Genomic DNA, 21,428 nt, shown 5'->3' on the forward strand with positions numbered 1-21,428 from the left:
TTAGTTTTTATAGCTTCAACAGAGCTGATCAGAAAATCTTTCCTATAAGGCAATGTAGTCCTTTAAAAAAACAGAGCTACTGAATACTTTATCCTGAAGTATAATTAATCTGAGTATGCTCCCAAAGTTGCCATTCACCACAGAAGAAACAAGGAAATGATGTCATTGGCTGAATCCTCAAAAAGGAACAGCAGCAATGAAGATGCTGGGGCTAAATGTGTCACTGGAAGACAGCTGAATATATAAATGAAAGGGTATCCTGACACCAGCCCCAGCCACCACCACAGTCAACAGGAACACAAGGAAACAGACTAGGCTGGAAGTGACAGGGAAAAGATTGCAAGCTGTGATGGCAGAGGATTACAGAGGGGGACTGGGTCCTTAAACTGCCATATTGTTTCTGTTGGGACTGTATGGACAAGGAATTGGCATCTTTCTAATCAGTACAGCCATCATGGTCATGAAGAAGCCATTGTTTCTCCAAGGGCACTGGAAGAATTATTTCTTGCCCTACTACCTCCCTCACTACTTGTTCAGTGAGATGATCCAATTTTCTCTGCAAGGCCTGGGGCTTGAGGGCTATTGCATTCCAATATGCCAAACAGTGAGTTTATTAAAAAGCATTCAGATTATTACTCAACTGAAATTTGTTTTGCATCATTAATGCAAACTCCTCCCATAGCATTCTTTTATAGAGAAGGAAAGTTCAGACCTACCATTAATAAGGTATGGATGATTGCAGCACTTTCTTAATTCCATCATAGTGTTTAAGAGATTAGGAACATTAGCTTGACCACCACCTTTTGACAAAAATGTAAAATTCTTTTCAAGAATGGCCCTGTAGTATTTCTTCTGAATGTTTGTCAATTCAACTTCAATTATGGTTTCTTCCTTGGGTGCCAAGTTCTTTTCTACATCTTCTTTGAGACGTCTCAACATCATTGGCTTTAGGATGGCTTGGAGTTTTTGCACCTAGTTATACAATTAGATATATATTTGAATGAAGTTAAACACTACATTTCTTTCTTTTATTACAAAACTCAATACAATTGAACTTAGTTTTCATCATTTTGATACTGAAATCCAGTGATTATCATGCAGTATCTTCCATAATCGTATATATTACTATTACTAATTGTGCTTACAAAATAGCACAATTGCAATCAAAATTGTAGTACAACATAAACAGAGTGTCAACTTTAAAACCTTAACATAAAACTAGGACTCGCACATCAGGGTAGCTGCACTTGATTAAAACAATGTTAACTGTATGAGATTTAAGCACATCTAAATTTGTACATGATTAATAGCAATACTTAAAAAAACACTTTTTAGATTACAGAATACCTGTCACAGCATTGATCATTTTAAAAGAGGCTTTCCTACTATGCAAAAGAAGGGAGGATTTCTCTTCTAAAATGGTTGCATACAGAGTTAGGTGCTTCTACTGGCTATATACAGGGTTAAGTTCATAGTAGTTACAAATAAATTTTAAGTTTTAGTATCAATATCCTTCTTCTACATAAAATTGCTTAATTGTTCAGTTTCTTGAAATGCAGAACAATGGACTTAGGGTTATCAAGGGAGTCAACTGATCACCACCTACCTGACTGCCCTGCCACACCCTGGCACGGGTGAGAGGCATGCCTGGACAAGGCGGAGCGTCGGAGGGCCCGGCGGCTTGAAAGCGCCGGCAAGAGGAGAGCCGGCAGGAACAACTGCGCGCCTGGCAGCGAACGCCAGCAGCGAACGCCCGCGAACGCCCGTGCCGCCAATTCCACCACCTACCTGACTGCCCTGCCACGCCCCGGCACGGGTGAGAGACGTGCCCGGACGAGGCGGAGCATCGGAGGGCCCAGCAGCTTGAAAGCGCCGGTGGCCGAAGGGTGTCAGCCAAAGGGCAGTCGCCGCCATTTGGGGACCGTTTGGGGGGCTGGGCTGGCCAGGGGGCTTTCACTTGGCTGTGTTAGGCCTTCCTGCTGGGCTGTGAGTTTTTACTGTTTTTATAATTTTATTGTGTTTTAAGCTGTTTTATGGAGTCGTCCCTGGCCACGTTGCCGCTTGTGTTTCCTGGGGAGCGCATGGGCGCCGCCATTGGGGTGGTTATGGGCAATGGACGTAACAGCGGTGGGAGCTTAACATGTCCGCATAGAAGGAGGAGGGACAGATGGCTGACACCTGTCCCTACTTCTGGTTTTGCTCCCAGCCAGAGGGTGCTAGGGAGTCTTGTCAGCCGCCCCTCGGGCCTGATGGTGCTGCTGCTTAATGCCAGGTCGGTCAATAACAAATCTTCCCTCATCCATGACTTGATTGTGGATGAGGGGGCCGACCTGGCCTGCATAATGGAGACCTGGGCGGGGGGGGGGATGTGGCCCTCTCCCAACTGTGCCAGCCCAGGTATTTGGTTCAGCACTGCTCACAGCCGGAGGGGAGGGGGGGTCGCTTTGGTTTACCGAGCTTCCATCTCTCTCACGGGACTTCCTGTCCCTTCGAGACCAGGGCTGGAGTGTCTCTACTTGGTGTTGGGCGACCGAGACAGATTGGGGATTCTGTTGGTGTACCGTGCACCCTTCTGCCCAACAGTCTCCCTGCCTGAGCTGACGGAGACCATCTCGGACCATCTCAGATGTTGGTCCTGGGGGACTTCAATCTCCATGCCGAGACTGGTCTGACCAGGGCGACTCAGGACTTCATGGCCTCCATGACGGCCATGGGGCTGTCTCAACATGTCACCGGCCCGACCCATGAACGTGGACACACTCTGGACCTGGTTTTCTCGACGGGGCAGGAAGAGGGTGGTCTGAGGGTGAGGAATTTATGCTTGACTCCCCTGTCATGGTCAGATCACTTCCTGGTGAGGTTTGTGTTTGAGAGCGACCTCTCCCTCTGTAAGGGTGCGGACCCGATTGTGTGGGTCCACCCCCGGAGCCGGATGGATCCGGAAGGATTCCTGAAGGCCCTGGGGGAGTTTCCAGCTGACAAGACGGGTGCTCCTGTCGAGGCTCTGGTTGAACTGTGGAACGGGGAGATGACCAGGGCTGTAGACTTGATCGCTCCTAAGCGTCCTCTCCCACCGGGCAGAGCCCGCTCTTCCCCTTGGTATACACCTGAATTGAGGGCGATGAAGTAGGTTGGGAGACGGCTAAAGCGTAGGTGGAGGAAATCACAAGATGAATCTGACCGAACACACTTGAGAGCCCACTATTGAGCCTATGCTGTGGCAGTGAGGGCGGCGAAAAAGAGATTTTTTTCTGCTTCCATTGCCTCCTCACAATGCCGTCCAGTGGAGCTCTTTCGAGTGGTGCAAGGCCTGGTTCACCCAGGGCCGAAGGAAGACCTGGTTCCACCCTCAAAGGCCTGCTGTGATGACTTTGCCAGGCATTTCAGGGAGAAAATCATTCAGATTCATCACGAACTGGATTCCACTATTGATTCAGAGGTTTTAAGGGAGACGCCAACGCCGCTGTCTGGTCCAGAATTATTGGATGAATTTCAGTTACTGCAGCCCGATGATGTGGACAAGGTGCTTGGACGAGTACGTCCTACCACTTGCCTTTTGGACCCTTGCCTGTCTTGGTTAATAAATAATTCCAAGCACAGGATTGGAACCTGGATCTTGGAAGTGGTTAACGCTTCTCTGAGGGAGGGTCGGGTGCCTGCCCCTTTAAAGGAGGCGGTAGTCCGACCGGTCCTGAAGAAGGCGTCACTGGATCCAGAGATGGCCACTAATTATAGACCAGTGGCCAACATCCCGTTTCTGGGCAAGGTGTTAGAGCGGGTGGTGGCGGGACAACTCCAAGCACTCTTGGATGAAACTGATTATCTGGACCCATTTCAGTCCGGCTTCAGACCCGGGTACGGTACTGAATCTGCCTTGGTCTCCCTGTATGATGACCTGTGCAGGGAGAAGGACAGGGGGAGTGTGTCCCTGTTGGTTCTCCTGGACCTCTCAGCGGCTTTCGATACCATCGACCATGGTATCCTTCTGGATAGTCTTGCGGGATTGGGGGTCGGAGGCACTTCTTGGCAGTGGTTCCGTTCCTATCTCAACGGCCGGTCTCAGAAGGTGGTGCTGGAGGACTATGGCTCTGCGCCATGGCAGTTATGCCATGGAGTACCGTAGGGGTCCATTTTGTCCCCTTTGCTGTTCAACATCTACATGAAACCGCTGGGAGAGGTCATCAGGAGGTGTGGGCTGCAGAACCATCAGTACGCTGATGATACCCAGCTCTACCTCTCGTTTTCCACCAATCCAGGTGAGGCAGTGGCTGTACTGAACCGGTGCCTGGCCGAGGTAATGGGCTGGATGAGGGCTAATAAACTGAAGCTCAATCGAGACAAGACGGAGGTCCTGTTGGTTGGTGGATCGGGCTTCGGAGAGGGTGGATTTGACCTGGTCCTGAACGGGGTTGCACTTCCTCTTAGGGACAAGGTCCGCAGCTTGGGAGTGCTCCTCGACCCGGAGCTTTCACTGGAAGCTCAGGTAACAGCAGCAGCGAGGAGCGCTTTCCTCCAGCTTCGGCCGATTCATCAGCTGCGCCCCTACCTGGAGTACAACTGCCTCGCAACAGTGACACATGCGCTGGTGACTTCCCGTCTTGACTTCTGTAACGCGCTCTACGTGGGGCTACCCTTGAAGACGGTCTGAATACTTCAATTGGTTCAAAATAGAGCTGCCAGGCTGCTGACGGGGACTGGGCATTATGTTCACATGACTCCAGTTCTCCATCAGCTTCACTGGCTTCCCGTTGAAGTCCGGGCCCAATTCAAGGTGTTGGTGATGACCTATAAAGCCCTAAACGGCTTGGGTCCTGGTTACCTGAAGGAGCGCTTACAGCCATATATGCCCAGCCACCCCCTGCGATCGGCGGGAGAGGCCCTTCTCCGGGAGCCCTCCGTGAAAGAAATTAGGAGGGTGGGTACTCGGAGGAGGGCTTTCTCTGCGGTGGCGCCTAAGTTATGGAATGTGCTCCCCAGAGAGGTCTGCCTGGCGCCATTGTTATTTGTTTTTCGGCGCCAGGTGAAGACCTTTTTATTTAAGCGGCATTTTAAATGTTAATATTATTGAATTTTATCTGGCCAGGGCGGCTTATTTTATATTGTATGGTTGTATTTTATTCTTATGTTTACATTTTTAATTTATGATTATAATTATTTAATCTATTGTTGTAAGCCGCCCCGAGGCTTCGGCGAATGGGGCTGCATAAAAATGTTTTAATAATCATCATCATCATCATTTGAATATTGTCAGTGGATCACCTGTTTGTTCAAATATTGTAAGATATTTCACACATTCAAGAATACCACTGTGCAGTTGGCAGCTTACTCTTTAAAACAACAAAAACAACAATGGCGTCCTTGCTTAACAAAGTCAGGGAATAAGGGCTACTTCTAATATTTTAATAGTCAAGGGAAAACCAAGCAAAGTTCCTCCATAATTCACCTGCTATAACTCCTGGCATCTTCAAAAAGGAACAAGAATGTAACTGTCAATGAAGAGAATGAGTGGAAGTCACTGTCCAAGACTTCATTTTGCTTATTTTAAGAGCCACATCAGTTGAAACTGATGCTGGAAGAGCTGGCCCCTTGCTTATTTAGCATAACTGATTTTAAAGTCAGGGTCTTGCTTTGCTGATATTTTGATTCAATTCTGTTTTAATTTATTCTCCTATCCCCAATTTTGTGACTGCTGGATAACCCTGTTATTTCAGGATAAAGCCAAAGAGAAGTAACATTCAGTGATTTTTCCACATTTATAGAGAACATTTTAAAAAGTTATATTACAATTTTTAAAAGTTTAATTTCATTTTTATGCAATCACAGCTAATTTGGTTTTATAAAATTACTATTAAAAGTAGTACTAATTAATTAACATTAAAAGTAAATATCTTTTAATTTTAATAAAGATAAAATGATGCTCAACCAGAAAAAAGTTTTATAAATACTAATCAAATGTTGGGAGAAAGATTAGCAGTAGTCAGAAGAAGGACGAACTCTGATGCATTATCTTAGGAAGAGTTACTCAGATATAGGTCCAATTAATTAAATGAGAATTACTCCCAGGAAAGTGAGTTTAAGATTGCAGTCTAAAGTATAGTCTAAACTAGGAAAATAAATTCTTTGTGTAAGACAGAAAGTAGTCCTTGAAGTACTGTTATTATCTCCACTTCAAACTGCTGAATGGTCAACAGAAGTCTGAGATCATGCAAGGATTATTTAAGCCTTGAATAACCCTCACTGACCAGATTCATATGCCATTGCAACCCAATTGGGGAATGCATATTCATAATGGCAGCTGGCATACAAGTGCAGCTCCTTGTGGGTAAATTAGCCATTGATGGACTATCATGCTGAATGAAATGGCAAGGGGAAAATGTTAAATAATTTACCTGTTCCTCAGTTTTCAGATCACCAAATTCTTGCATGAAAGTGGATTCTGAAGGGAAACGACTTGGTTCCAAGAAATGGAGCAAGCTGAAGAGCTCTTCCACAGTGTTTTGTAGCGGAGTACCTGTAAGAAGCACCTTGTGTTCCTGCAAGAAACAGAGAATCAGGAACAATGCTGAACTTCCAAATTGCAAATCATGTCAAATCTACTTTCTCCCTTTCTATCTATTAGCATTTTAGACAGCACCCAACCAGCTTTTCCAGAGTTTGTTAACAAAGAATTTCAGGCATTTCACTACTTCCTGTTAAAGCAAGATTTTGAATAACTCACTATTCACATCTAATCTCTTCACTAGAAATTACCACTTCAAATCAACAGTTTCTGTCTTCAGTTTTTAGGTTTTTGTTAAACTTTGCTTAAGTCACTTTAATAGTATTTTGTCTAGGTAACTAAAATGGGACTGTAAATCAAACATTATTGTCATCATCATCATTATTATTATTTAACACTTTACAGTATAATATAGGCAAGAACTATTTTCTGCCCCAAGAATTTTGTATTATGGGTATAGAGAGAAATAGAAGCAAATTGTAGCTACTAGTACAATTCATTTTAACATCTGGCAGCATAGTAACACATAATATTCTCCTCATGCCTATTTCTACAATTAAGAACAGCAGTAAGAGCCCCATGGGAACTATCAGTCATAGTAGGAGGAAACGGGGGAAAAAAGAGAAGTAAAACTGAGTTGATTTTTAATTTTTATTAATCAGTAGCAACAAAAACATTACAATCAAGACCTGAAATTAAAAGAACGACTACAACCCAACATGGACATAACAAATCCTGGATGATCACAGTAACTTATAGTTAAAAAAAAACAGAGTTGGGTTATTATGAAGCAAATAAAAGAACTAAAAGAACCATTATGGTCTACTAGCTCAGTTTAGATGGCTATAGGAGATCAAACTAATGAATTGATTATGCATATTGTATTGTTGCATTCTGAAAGTGATTTCTATTAAAAAAAACAAACAGCCTCAGAAGCACAATTCAGTCCATAAACGCAATTTCCCATCACATTAATGTGACAGCCTGCATGCACCTCTTTTGGAGCTTAAGAATGCCAGTACTCACCAGGTCCATCATCTTTAGCCCTTCCAGCAGCTTGCAATTTCTATTCTTCAGTCTGTGAGCTTCATCAATTACCACACAGCGCCATGGAATGTTACGGAGCTCCGGACAGTCCGTCAAAATCATTTCAAATGTAGTGATGACAGCATGAAATTTGTATGACCCCTTAATTGCACGACCCTAAAAGTATTGGAATTATTTGATCAGTGTAACACAGCAAAAAGGTGATTCAAAGTTACCCACATTCTAACAATATATATTCTGTCATTAACTGATAGAACATTAAGTTGCTCTGCATACACAGAATAAACTGAGTGTCAGGATCTCATTCAGGAAAAGGGTAACTGCAGAGTAACAGAGCTATGAAAGATCAGAATGGGCAGACAGATGAAGGTGAGAACCCAAGCTAAAAAATTAACCTTTTATTTAAAAAGATATATTAGGAATACTGATAAACAACATCCCTCGTGACACTCTTTCCAACTACAGTCGGGTTCCCTTTAACCCAGTCTTCCCCAACTTGGTACTCTCCAGTTATTTTAACTCCTCACATCCCTGTTCATTGTACATGCTGACTGGGGCTGATGGGAGTTGAAGTCCAAAACATCTGGAGGGCACCAAGCCAAGTTTTAAAAGAAGTAATATGCTATTATTAAACTAAGAATGTTTACCTGTGGGTCTTTGAAGTACATTTCATACGATTGAATGGTCCTTCGGCTGGCCTGACTCCCATGATACACAACAACGTTCAATTCTGTCCAGGTATGGAATTCCCTTTCCCAGTTAGGAATTGTGGACAATGGGGCAATAACCAAAAAAGGACCATGGATTCCTTTTAAATATATCTCATAGAGAAATGTAATGGACTGGATGGTTTTCCCCAATCCCATTTCATCTGCTAAAATGCAGTTTCGCCTGCAATTAATAAATGATAATATTCTATACTGAGGTTATAGTTCAGCTCAAGCTAGGATTAACAAAACACATTTGCTTAGTTTATATGAACAAAAGCAAAATCCTATCATCACAAGATAAACATCAATTTTAAGTCAAATGTTTTCAGCGTAATAATTGAAATACTAATTCTGTAGATTGCATATGGATGCGCGCTCTCTCTCTCTCTCTCTCTCTCTCTCTCTCTCTCACACACACACACACACACACAGCTTCTCCAAATTTGATGTTTGATATGTTCCGAATTAAACAACGACAACAACACACCATATTTAAAAATCCTTCAGGATATTAGGCTAAACTATGAGTTCTGTCTTTTTACAATTAAGTTATTTTACGTACGTGTTGTACCAATTGAAAAGAAGCCAGTTTACTCCTTCCAACTGGTATTCCCTGAGTTTGTTGTTATTTTTATATTCCCTGGAACTTTCTGACTTCTTCCAGTCATCAGCAGGAGGTCGCTCCTGTTTTAAATATAGCAAATCATATTAGCCATTTCTGAAACCACATTATGATACTTTTTTAAAGTAACATTTTCCATACCAAGTCAACTCTTACCACACGTTCTGTTTCTGGCCGCCTAGCCATTAGTTTCTCAAATTCTTCAATCTTAGCTTGATCTATGTCTTGCTTTAATTCCCATGTGCTGTCCTCATATGGAAGTGAACACCATTTCACCAAATAATGAGTCACAGGCTTTGTTTTAAATTTAAAAAAGAAGAAATATGTAGTAAATGAACACCAATGTGTATTTTTTGAACTAACAGCATAAGTATAGTGGAATTCACAGGGTTATTCAACTTTATTAATACTTTGAATGGCAAAAAATAGTTCAACACCCAAGTTGTTGATATAATTACACAATATGCCTAAATTTTATTTATGTTTTTTATTTATTTGAGTTATATCCTGCCTTTTTTCTTACACAGAACTCAAATTGGCTTACATAACTCTTCTTCTGCTCTCAATTTTATCCCCACAACAACAACTCTGCAAGATAGTTTGGGCTGAGAATCTGCAACTGGCCCAGTCACCCAATGAGTTCCATGGTGGAGAGAGGACTAGGATCTAGATCGCCTGAGTCCCAGTCCCACGCTCTTAACCACTACACCATACTAGGTCTCAGAAAAGGTACTTTATCTTCTAACTGCAACATTACCTTCAAAATACAGTGGTACCTCAGCTCACGAACGCCTCAGTTCACGACCAAATTGGGTCGTGAACAAAAAATTCATAAAAATTTTGACTCAGGTCGTGAACTCCACATTGGGTGGCAACCATGATTGCAGCCATCTCCCCCACCCCCCAAGTAGGGAGATGGCCATGATCACATCCGTCTTTCCTGCAGGAGTGCGCCTGTTATTCTACCCATCTTTTGCATGAGCACAACCACGATCTCGGCCATCTCCCCCCCACCAGCATGATAGTGCCTGTTTCCCACTGAGAGCGCCTGTGTTCACGCCCATCTCTCTCCCCAAGCGCACCTGCGTTCGCACCCGCGTTCATCTCTCCCCCCGCGTGCACCGGGATGAGGGAACGTGCAGGGAGGACGGGCACAATCACAGTCATGCTGGGGGGGGGGGGCGGGTAGATGACCGCACTCAGGCTCGGGTGGGGGAGATGGCCATGATCTTTGCTGTTCTTTGTCACTTTGCTTCACATTTTTCTGATTAAAAAAAATAGTTACAGAACAGAGTAACCTTATTTACATTGAACCTTAATGGGACATTTAACTTGACTCATGACCAATTTGGGTCATGACCAAAGTACTGGAACAGATTAGGTCCATGAGCCAAGGTATCACTGTAAGTAGTACTGCATATCAGTATTAAAAAAACATTGCTGAAGACTTAAACATCCAAATAATGGAATATTTCCTCATATATTTATAAGAATAATGGCTCAGCAGTCAGTTACACACACACACACAACAAACTTTTAAATGTATAGGGAAAATATTAAGCTATTAGGTAGTTAATATTTGAATGAAGAGGGATTAAAGAAGTAGCTTTACTTGTTCCCTGTATGATTTGAAAGATTGGAATTTCTTTGAAAGATAGCATTATATGTCCCATTGCTCAAGAAAGTGGTCATAAGGGAATCAAATAGTATTTAGTTTACTGATCGAAGCCTATTAAAATGAGGTTTATCTAGTAATTAGGTAATGAAGATGGTTAAATAGACACTTACTTTAACAACTATTCAGTAATAATAAAATACAGAATTATTGAAAATGAAATGTCACTGAAAAAGTGAACAGGCCTGTTTCTAAACTTGAGAATTTCTAATACTTTAATTGTAAATATGTTATCACTAAAATGGTTTACTTTGGAAAAGGATCATCTACCACATGAACCTTATATATTAATTACAGTAAATATAAAAATATTCATATAGGAGATGCAATAGTATTAGTTCATAACTTAAAACTTATGAGTTTCACTAATGCATAAACTGTGAGTATAATCAACATCTTGGTATCCAAAGCAGTCTGAAGCTATTTCCCATTATTTTTGTTTCTTAAACAAATACATTCTACAAAGTCTCTTGTATGTCATGATCATCAATATTAAACTTAGAAATCATATAATATTTTATCTTATTTAACAAGATCTGGTGTGGTATAATGGTTAAGGGTGAGGGTCTGGGACTCAGGTGATCTGGATTTTAGTCCCCACTCAGCCATGGAGCTCACTGGGTGAATTTATGCCTGTCACAGTCTCTCAGTTCAACCTGGCTGATATTGTAAGGATAAGACTGGGACAAAGAGGAGAATTATGTAAGCTGCCCTGAGTTCTGTGTAAGAAGAAAAAAGTAGGATATAAATATATATAATGAATAAACATAAATCATTGATGATTGTGTACAGATATAATAAACCTGTGTACTTTAAATCTTCTCACTCATACACCAGTGGCATTCAATAAAATGCATTTCCATCTTTAAGGCCAACATGGCAACTTCTATCTATAACAACTGAAATAAAGCATAGACATTTCGTAAGATATAAATTTCCGCCAGGAATCCTTACCTCTCCATTATCATCCTTGCTATATGAAATATCCATTATTCTATCAACTTCAACATAATCGGGATTAAAAAGTTCATCATCTATCTGTGGAAGGGCAAAAAGTATAAAACAAAACATTGAGAAATGTAAGTATTTTCAGTATGTTAAAAATATGGGAAGCTACTATGAAATATATAGTTGGGAAATTTCATCATGTTAATTGAAATACAACAATTCAGCAAGATTTTTCCCTGTGAGGGAATCGGACTTCTCATACTTTGTAAACTCTTAATTACTGTGTGAAACCTTTTACTGCATGAGAATGTTTAAGAATATTTTAAATGAAGTGTGAAATTACAATTCACTAATGAGCAATCAAAAAGGCTTATAGCATGCAATGCATTCAGCATTTGTGAAGACTTCAGCTCATAATAGAGAATTTTGAGCCATGTATGCTAAGTGCTGTAAAAATATATGTACAGAAAAGTTGCCTAATTGCTGCATATGCCAGGTCAACATTGATATTCTAGAAAAGGTAAATTAAAATCCCACTTTGTTACCTATCAATAACCTTCTTAATTCTGATATGCCAGAATTAAGAGTAGTTTAGCACATATGAAATTTCACCCCAGCTCCAAATATATTATTTAGTCAGATTCTAGACATCTGCAGTATGGAAATATAATTTCGAAGTAAAGATTACTGAAAACCATGCAAAGCTCTTCAGGGCTAAGTTGATACTCTGTAGGATTTTTGTTATTTCCCAAACCATAACTGACCCTCTAAACATCATGAGAAGACAAAACTTAATAGATAAGACAATAAAGCTAGGAAAGATCAAAGGCAAAAGAAGAAGAGGAAGATCAACTATGAGATGGATCATTCCCATAAAGGTGGCTACAACCTTAGCTTTACAAGAGGTGAACAGGACTGCGGAGGACAGATCATTCTGGAAGGCATCATTCATAGGGTATTCAAAAGTGGGAGACAACTTGATGACACATTACATCAACAATAAAACAAATAAATGGTAGGCTGAATCCTAAGACTGAAACCAACCTGGAACCAGTAGTCTTAGTTTTGGGCAATGTTTGCATTGCACCACTTTTATTGTTGGATCACTGGGTGAATTCACATGATAAAATAACTCACTCTGAGAATACATTACATTGTGTTGATTATTCACAAGACTAAACAGATTTTTCCCAGCCTTATAAGTGAAAGTGTGGCTGTGATAGCTGTCCTCCCAAACAACTAACTGACAAGGGATTCTGGCCATCAAGGAGGCTGCTGCCCAATCAAGGAGTCTCCACTCAGTCCTCAACCTGTGTGACTCTGCCAAATCCTTCTCTCCTTCTGTTAGGTTCACATAGAGAAGCTGCCAGTTTCCTTCCTCTCCAAGGTTGCATCTAGCAGCTGGAAGGAAGTAACTTAACTCCTATTTGCTTTCCTTTGAGAACATTGACAGATATAAGCTCATACTGATCCTGACAATGCACAGGCTGAATAGCCCTATAACCCAGACAACTTCTGATCGGATTCTGGAAACAAACTACAGAAGTAAAAGGCAAAAGATTTATAGGATCTGAAGAGAAGCCAGCGTATACTACAGAAGTCACCACAGTGCTATGATGCACCAGGAAACACCAAGCAGTTTAAAAGAGCAAATTTTCAATATTCTCTGGTAGAATACCAGAATTTCAAACCTTACTGACCCTGAGGGATCACTGTAGGGGGTTAAGAGGAGTTGGTGAACTGAGATTTGAAGGAGACTGCTGGAGAGAGGGGACTGATATCATAAGAGAAAGTTTGGAAGTAACTATGAAGTGTCAAAGATATCTTAAGGCAGCTGAGGAAAATTAAAGAGAGTAAGGAGCTGCATGCAGCATTGTGAGTCAATAGCAGCCCCACAACTGCCTGCTAACTATGGAAGCCTTCTATCTCTAAGTCTTTGATCACACAGAGACAGGTATTAAGCAATCATGTGTATTTGCGGACATTTATGACCAGGATCACACAACATGACAACTCATCATGGCAACCCATGATGGGTTGTCAAGTTGTGTGATCTCAGACCTCTTTCTGTAGGGTAGCTTGATCTTTTCAAACAAGCCAGTCTGAGAACTCAAGGGATATTGTAGGGGGTTGTTTTATCCACAACACTTGTTGTTACCCAGGTGAGTGATCCAAGAGGGAGGAAAGAAAAGTGGCAGGTGAGGAGCTCAACAAGAATGATGAAAGGACCTTGCTGCTTATGATGATAGGCAACTGAATTCCATTAAACTTTCCAAATCTTTCTTCAGCCTTTGCTGTAGTTGACTCTCTAGAACTGATGGTCATTCTTCAAGATATTGCTCCAGAATTACACAACATGTCACTGTGTTTCCCCTTCAAGCCACTCAGCTCTTTGTTCTATTTATTTCAGCTGGATCTAGCAGTCCCACTGCTCACTTTGTATCACCATTTGGATGAGAAATGGATATGGGTGGAGGGAAAGCCTTTGAATAAGGATTAGCAGGGCTTGCAAGAATCAGGAATCCCACCACTAACACTAGTGCAATGTAAGTCATTTCTTGCCCTACTTGCCCGGCTCAACTGGAAAACTATATAAGCTTTTCCTGGCTTATTTTCCTGCAGAGAAACCATAAACCCACATAGTCCAGGGGAAAAAAGTTCTTAAAAATGCTCAGTAATATCACTTTTAGCTTCTACCTGGAAAGTTAACTGATAGTGTGCCCTCTCCACTACCAGTTTCTTCTCTGTCTTCAGAGAGGCATGACTTGGTTTGGTTTTGCTCAGGAAAGGGAGAATTAGTAAGGGAGAATTGGTAGCATCAGTGATGGTGAGTAAAGCACAAATTGATGCATCCCAAATCATGAGATTCAGCCAACTTGAAATGGGTATCACATTCAAGTAGTGACTGTTTACATTCTGAAATGTACACCCCTCCCCATGAACTTTGTCAGCACAACTAATTTGTTTTGTTGACCCTGCAGTTGCTTAATGTCACAGCTACTGGGATGTTGTGGATTGATCACTGAAGCAGAAAATCCAGTAGTCACAATTGTTCTTAATTAAAACAAGGGTGCTGAATCCATTAATCTAGGTCACTTAATTGTATACCTCATGGTTTGACCACTATTTTGGAAAATTGTTGCTGTCATCAAATGTGATGCTGTTGAGCATGGGTGAAGAGACTTGTGGCAATCAGATGTTCCTGAATAAAAAACATGGATCAATTTGAAAATCTAGGTTGCCAAATTTTATACCCATTTGACTGCTATATTAAAATGGCAACTATTTTTCCAGAAACTAAAGGTGCAAAGGTAGAAGATTCCTTGCTGTGACAATGTATGATCTGAAATGGCAGTTTATCATGGTGTGCTTGTCATTCTAGATTTCTTTTCTGATGTTAACTTTTTAATTTAAATAGAATTTTAAACTATTAACTATTTATTAAAATTTTAATGAAAATATTCAATTCTTGTTTCCAAATGCAAACATTTTGCCAAGTGAGCCCAAGTGTTGGGATGGTGGCATCTGTATAATTAATTTCAAGTATCAAACTATAATGAACTCCTTTAAATCCAAGTATTAATGTAACTTGCCAGGTAAGGAAATATGTGCAGATTATGTATTCAGTTGGAAAAATATTATAACTTTCTGCATGTGCCAACCTCTGGCAAATCAAAATCTATACTTTATTGTATGGATTTAAGATGGGGATGGGAAACTTCTCAAGGTCTAGAGACCAATTTCCTGCATGCATCATGGCTCATGCCCACCTTCTCCCATTGATTTGCTACCAAAATTCAGCAACTATCTTGCTGGTGGAAAAAACAAACCAACCACAAATGTGCATTCTTGCTATGCATTTCTAACACTGTGATTTCTATTATGCTTCAATATTCTTTAAAATCACAAAATGTAGATTGCAAATTTCTGAATTACACACAACTGTCTTATATCAGAATTATTACAATCACTTTAAGAAGGATGACGGTGGAAAAGAAAAATTAGGAAACTGACAGTACAATTTGATCTACACAGAAGCCCCATTAAGTTAAATAAAATATTAATATATACAAGATTGCAATGCCTAAATGATGCTGAAAAATCAGAGGCCTACTGCAGATGAAAACATGGGATAAACTGTGGATGTGGACTTTTCACCCAAGAGAGATGATATTTGCTCACTCTCTACTATCCTTCTACCAGCAGGCAAGCACTACTTTATTCAAACATAACTTTGGTGTTTGAGAAGGCCTGTGCTTGAATTGGATACTATTTATACCGTTACTTGTCTGTTTTTGATTGTGTGTTTAATGTACTTATTTTATTATTCTTTAAATCATGTTTACTCTGGATTTTAAAACTACTTTGTGATTACTTTTGGTAGAAAGGTAAGATACAACTCAAATAAATAAATAAATAAATAAATAGGTTAGCGGCAGACTATTAGGTGATAAACTCCCTCTTCCCCGGCCACCTTTTCTCTAATTATAGTTAACAGTAATCAATAATCTCATTTTAATCAAAGTTTGATGCAGGATTGAAAAAAAAAAACCCTTAAGGTTCTAAGAATTAACCATGTTTAAATTTGGTGCAGTTATTAATCCTAACCATGGGTAAAGCAATCAAGAGAAATACAAGAGGAATTCATACACTGGAGGGAAAGACCACAAGAAAACCCTGAGAAAGCTGATTCACACAATGCAAAATGTGACAAATGGCAAAAGTTGCATTTATCACTACTTAAGGTACTATGATCTACATATTAATTAATCAATTGTATTTCTATGCTGGTTTTCAAAAGACAACCAAGGAAGCATAAATATATAAAAGATAAAACAATAAAACACAACATAGTAAACCACTAAAACCTCAATATACACAACATTTTAAAAAGCCAAACTGAAATCTTAGTATGCCAGTTTTTCCAGTTTTTACATCCATAACCATTCTCTTAATTAAAAGGAACTATAAACGCCTAGGTCAGAACACTGCCATTTTGCTAAGAATGCAAACATGCATTACTTAAATGTGTGTTCAGAATATTTAAGAAGAAAATGAACATTGATGCAATATTTATATTTATATTTAAGTCCCAGGATGTGTGTCAAAACCATCCCCTCCACTCTGCTGCCAACAAATAGCAAACATTTATTGCATCAAAATATAGAAATTTTCCCACTCTTTGCAGAAAAGATAGATTCTGCAAAACTTCCAAATGTATGACAGTTCCATTTGTTTATTGTAAGCTGTCCTGAGACATTCCATAGGTGACAGGATAGAAAAGCGTGTAATAACATAAATAAATAAATAAATAAATAAATAAAGGACAGCGCCAACAATGTCTCTCTTTGGGACTCTATAGATTAAAATCATCACCCTGAATTTTGAACCCAGAAAGGAGCAGACAGCTGAGAAATGGTGTAATGTGCTCCGAGTGAATGTGACCGGTGCATGGTGGGCTACCACATGCTGTCCGAGATGAAGGGTTCACACCGTTTTCAAAAATGGCTGCCTATACAATGCAAAGAGTAGACCAACCTTGAGGTGGCATTATATGTTGTCACGTTTGAAAAGTTATTAGACTACAAAGTACATAACTAACAAAAATAATAAAATTGCATACCTCTGAGAGAAACTTATTTTGCACTTGCTTTGCTTTAAATCTCTTAATCTTTTGCTGAATTCGTCTATCTTTGTCCAGGACTTCCACAGATGCCCACTGACAGTGAAGGTAAGAACTAAAAAATTGAATGAATAGGAAAATAAAACATATAGCAATATTCTGTCTACTAAACACTTGTTGTCACAGATTTATATTTATGGAAACTATGTATGTAGAAAGTAGAACATAAGCTTTCTCCAGCTGAGGACAATTTTAGAAAAGCTGTAGTCAATATTTAGTTATAAATTAGTTATAACAAATTATTTAGTTATAAATTAGATATAATTTCTAAAGGAAAAGAAACTAAGATGCTTTAAATTAAGCACAATTAAGCCACTCATATTTCTTCCTGTATTCATGTTTAATTGCCTTTTATGAAGAGAGCTCACATAATATTTGTTTCATGAATTAAACTTTGATCTTCCATAGGTATGAACCTGTGAGGGTCTTTCTGCTGCTGCTCCCTGTATCTGGAATGCTCTCTCCAAGGAGATTCAGCTGTTGCCCTCTTTATACTCCTTTCAGTGCCAAAGAACTCCTTTTAAAAAAAACATTTTAGTATTTGATGCCACAATCTTTATTTGTTTCTTATCTGTATTTTAATTTATGTTGTTTTATGGATTTTAGGGACTGGGATGCTTTGTGTAGTTAGTTTTTATAATGGTTTTTAATTTGATTGAGAGCCGCCTAGAGATGTCATGGCACAATAGGTGGCATACAGATGTTTTAAATAAGCCGACACAACTATTCAGATGTAGTAGTAGAAAGCTTCAGCTGTGGGATGCTGTAGCAATGAACTAAATAAATAATGAATACTAATAAATGTACAACAGGGTTAGTGCACGACCTATTGGTTGGGTTTCCTCAGCAGTGGAGTTGTGCTTCATGCTGACACTGTTTTCCCGTGGTTCATTTCATATCACAATAATAGTGCAATTTGTATTTTAAAGTTAAAATGATTTCCTGCACTTGTCTAAAGAACAAACAGCAGTACATTTATGCAGAATTGTCAGACTGAAGTACTCTTGAAATTTAGTTTCCAGCTTCCAGGTTTTGCACATTGCAGCCCAGTTCAACGTTCAAATAAAACACACATTTAAAATAAATGATCAATTATGCTGAACTGCACTGATAGGGCAGGTTAGAAATATACTTCAAATATTTGGGAGTTGCATAGAGAATTGGCTTGTTTACTTACAAGTTTTTGTATTTTACATAGAATTCTTCAGCTTCTATTTCCTGTCCGTTCTCCATCTGTAAAGCAAGTTCAGTGTTGCTAATAATGAATAATGGTGTTAAATATCATCTTCAGCTTGTATGCAACACAGATTACCACACAAAAGCAGCATGGATTGGAATTGGAGGGATTTAAAGTATATTTTTTAAAGGAAGAAAGGAGAATGGTATAAGGCTTATTTACATCTGCTTATCTATGAACATTTTGCACTACGTATTACAACTTCCAAGACATGAATCATTTTAACTCCTCCCTAACCACATGCAGCTTCATTCACAATAACCTGACCCCAACTCTGGCTTTGTGCCAAACCCACAGTATTAAGGAGAAGCCAAGTATACCATTTTCTCAGGCAGCAGCCAATTAGCAACTGCACTCCAAAATGCCATATGTATTATTTTTGGCTGACTTATGATAACTTTACACTGTGGTTTTGTAACATGTTCAAGTAATGTTTTAACATGGTTTATGCTTCTATATCATTAGCACTGCTAAATAATAAACCATATTAAACTGAAATTTTAACTTCTGGTTGTTTGAATGCATTATTATTTGTGATGTTTACTTGATGGTACAATTAAATTCACTCTGGCAAGATAGCTTATATACAGAGGTGCAAAGTTAAATTGATGCCCCAAATACTGTATGTAAATAAAGCTAACGCTGTAACAAAGATTATCATACTAATGCTACATATCACCAAAATCAGTCTAAGCAGGAAATTTGGCATCTAATGCAACCTCAAGTCTAGCTTTTGAAACCTTAGATTTTGCTACAGTCTTAAATTACAATCATTAGCCTCAAAAGTGAGGGCACAATTCAGCTGAAGTTAAGGATTTGAAGTCAAATTGCTTTCAATGGAAGAATTAAGCTCACCATTAAACCTCTTTTATTAAAGTAAATTGAACTTAAAATATTCTGCTTTGGTGAGATTTTGTGATGCAGTAATTCTTCAAATAAGCATACAAGCCACATAAATCTTCAAGATGGTAGTATAAAGCATCTATACTGAGCACAACGAAGTTATAAGCAAGGCCAAATATACCAGGGTCTCCAATGAGATTAGTTTATCTTTACTTTGCTATGTCCTTATTTCCTGCTGGCTTGTAGTCAAAATAATCATTTTTAACAATACAAGATTTCTCCAAACACTTCAAGAAAAATGCCAACAAATATCACCTTCTTTCTGGAAAGGAAGCTCCATATTTCCCTACAAAACTACTATTAAACAGGATCCAGATAAAATGATTGCAATTAAAGTATGGAAAACCAACACCAGTTGTCCTGAAGCATGTGCTAGCTACATATAGAGAACAGCAGTAGAGTGGTATGCTCTGGTGGGATATGTAAGCATTGTGGGCTGGTACAAATACAACACTTACCAACCACTAAGCAAGGGTTGGGAAAAGGTCAACAATTCACATGCACATTCCCACTGCACTTGGTTCCCTTTCTCTCAACAACAGGTAAGCATAACCTTAACCATTCACTCCTGAATGGTGAAACACAGTGAAGTAATTCAAGTTGCTTTAGTCCACCTGATGATTAGAATGTGTAATGTACTCTATATGGATTTGTCCTTGAAGTCCAGAAATCTGAATTGGTTCAAAACGCACCTGTCAGAGTTCTGATGAAGTCTGACATTACAGTGTGGGATCACCTGAAGAAAGTGACTTGTAATACTTTCAGAAGAGATATTAATTTATGGAATTAGCTGTCATAAGATGTGGCAATGTCCCCTGCTTTAGATAGCTTTACGAAAAACTATACAAATCCATGGATGATAGGTCAATTAATGGCTAATGGCTATGAGAACTTAATGGAACCTCTATGTATATGAACAGTGTATCTCACAATCCTACATGCTTGGTGGCAACAGAGGGTGAATTATTGCCATCATTACCTGCTTGTTTCCTAGCCACTGCTCCAAAGAAAATATTTACCTAAAAGGTATGCCTCTGCATGACTAATCTCCCTGTTGATACAAAGAGGATGCCAGTTCAGGGTGAACAGTTGTCAAAAGCACCATCAAAAAAAGATCAGAAAAGGCATGCTTCTGAATACCAGTTGTTGGGGAATGTCAGCAGGAGGAGTGTTATAATACTCATGTCCTGCTAGGGCATCTCATTGGTGTTTGGATGCCATTTTGAGCTTGGAGCCCAAAAACCTGTCCAAGCTCATGATCACTGCCTTTCCCTTATAAAAAAAGTTTTAAATAAAGGCAGGCCCCTTTCCCATGCTTACTCTAATTCACAGGCTAGAATGGGTGTATTGCTGTCTTGAAAATAGTTTTATATAAGCCAGTGTGGTAGTGGTTAAGTGTATATAACTGAGACTCAGGCAATCTGCATTCTAGGTCCACTCAACCATGTAGCCAACACTCAGTCCAACCTACCCCACAGGGTTGTTGTTGTGGGGATAAGATCAAGAACAAAAGGAGGAGAATGATATAAGCTGCCTTTAAAACAAGTTGGGATACTCTGTCCCTAGATTATGTATTGATTTTACATATATACTTTATTCCAAATATGAATGCACCCACCATACAGCATGTCATATTAGCTTTCTTTTTAAGTAAGACATTATTGCATAGTGGTTAGAGTGATGGAATGAGACTTGAGATTTGGGTCCTAGCCACCCCTCACCCATGACACTCACTGGGTGATTTTGGGCCCATCGTGGACTCTCAACCTACCCTATCTCATAGGATTGTTGTAAGAACAAAATGGAGAGGAGGAGAAGCTTGTAAGGTGCATTTGATTCCTTGCAATACGAAAAGGAGTAGGATATAAATGTAATGTGATGGTGGTGATGATAGCAACAATATAAACATTCTAATATTTATTCTCATTTCTATGCACTCAGAGAAAATAATGGCCTTGCAATGTCTATTTAAAAACTTTCATACTGACTATAGTTATACTATAAGCACTATTTACCAAAAAACATGCTTTCCTTCTTAACTACTCCCACAATTGCTTATCAGTTAGTGATAAGTTGTTCAGTGACTGTCACAATTTTGCCTGCT

The 21,428-nt window shown here is 39.5% G+C and overlaps 1 protein-coding gene across 12 annotated transcripts in view; it reads right to left on the reverse strand.

Moving 5' to 3' along the window:
* CHD7 (chromodomain helicase DNA binding protein 7) overlaps positions 1-21,428 on the reverse strand; it is a 199,346-nt gene that overhangs the window by 31,513 nt on the left and 146,405 nt on the right. For 11 of the 12 annotated variants that reach the window (XM_044423952.1, XM_044423954.1, XM_044423953.1 and 8 more), the window contains 9 exons: positions 18,362-18,417; positions 17,125-17,239; positions 11,508-11,591; positions 9,035-9,172; positions 8,819-8,940; positions 8,194-8,437; positions 7,526-7,702; positions 6,390-6,533; positions 717-972 (listed from right to left, as the gene is read on the reverse strand). In XM_044423952.1, coding sequence (XP_044279887.1) covers positions 717-972; positions 6,390-6,533; positions 7,526-7,702; positions 8,194-8,437; positions 8,819-8,940; positions 9,035-9,172; positions 11,508-11,591; positions 17,125-17,239; positions 18,362-18,417 — 1,336 coding nt within the window. The remainder of the gene's footprint in view (positions 1-716; positions 973-6,389; positions 6,534-7,525; positions 7,703-8,193; positions 8,438-8,818; positions 8,941-9,034; positions 9,173-11,507; positions 11,592-17,124; positions 17,240-18,361; positions 18,418-21,428) is intronic. The other variant, XM_044423956.1, reaches the window with a different exon arrangement.

Source organism: Varanus komodoensis, unplaced genomic scaffold (assembly GCF_004798865.1).
Source record: "Varanus komodoensis strain SLA01 unplaced genomic scaffold, ASM479886v1 scaffold14_1, whole genome shotgun sequence".
Lineage (NCBI taxonomy): Eukaryota > Metazoa > Chordata > Lepidosauria > Squamata > Varanidae > Varanus > Varanus komodoensis.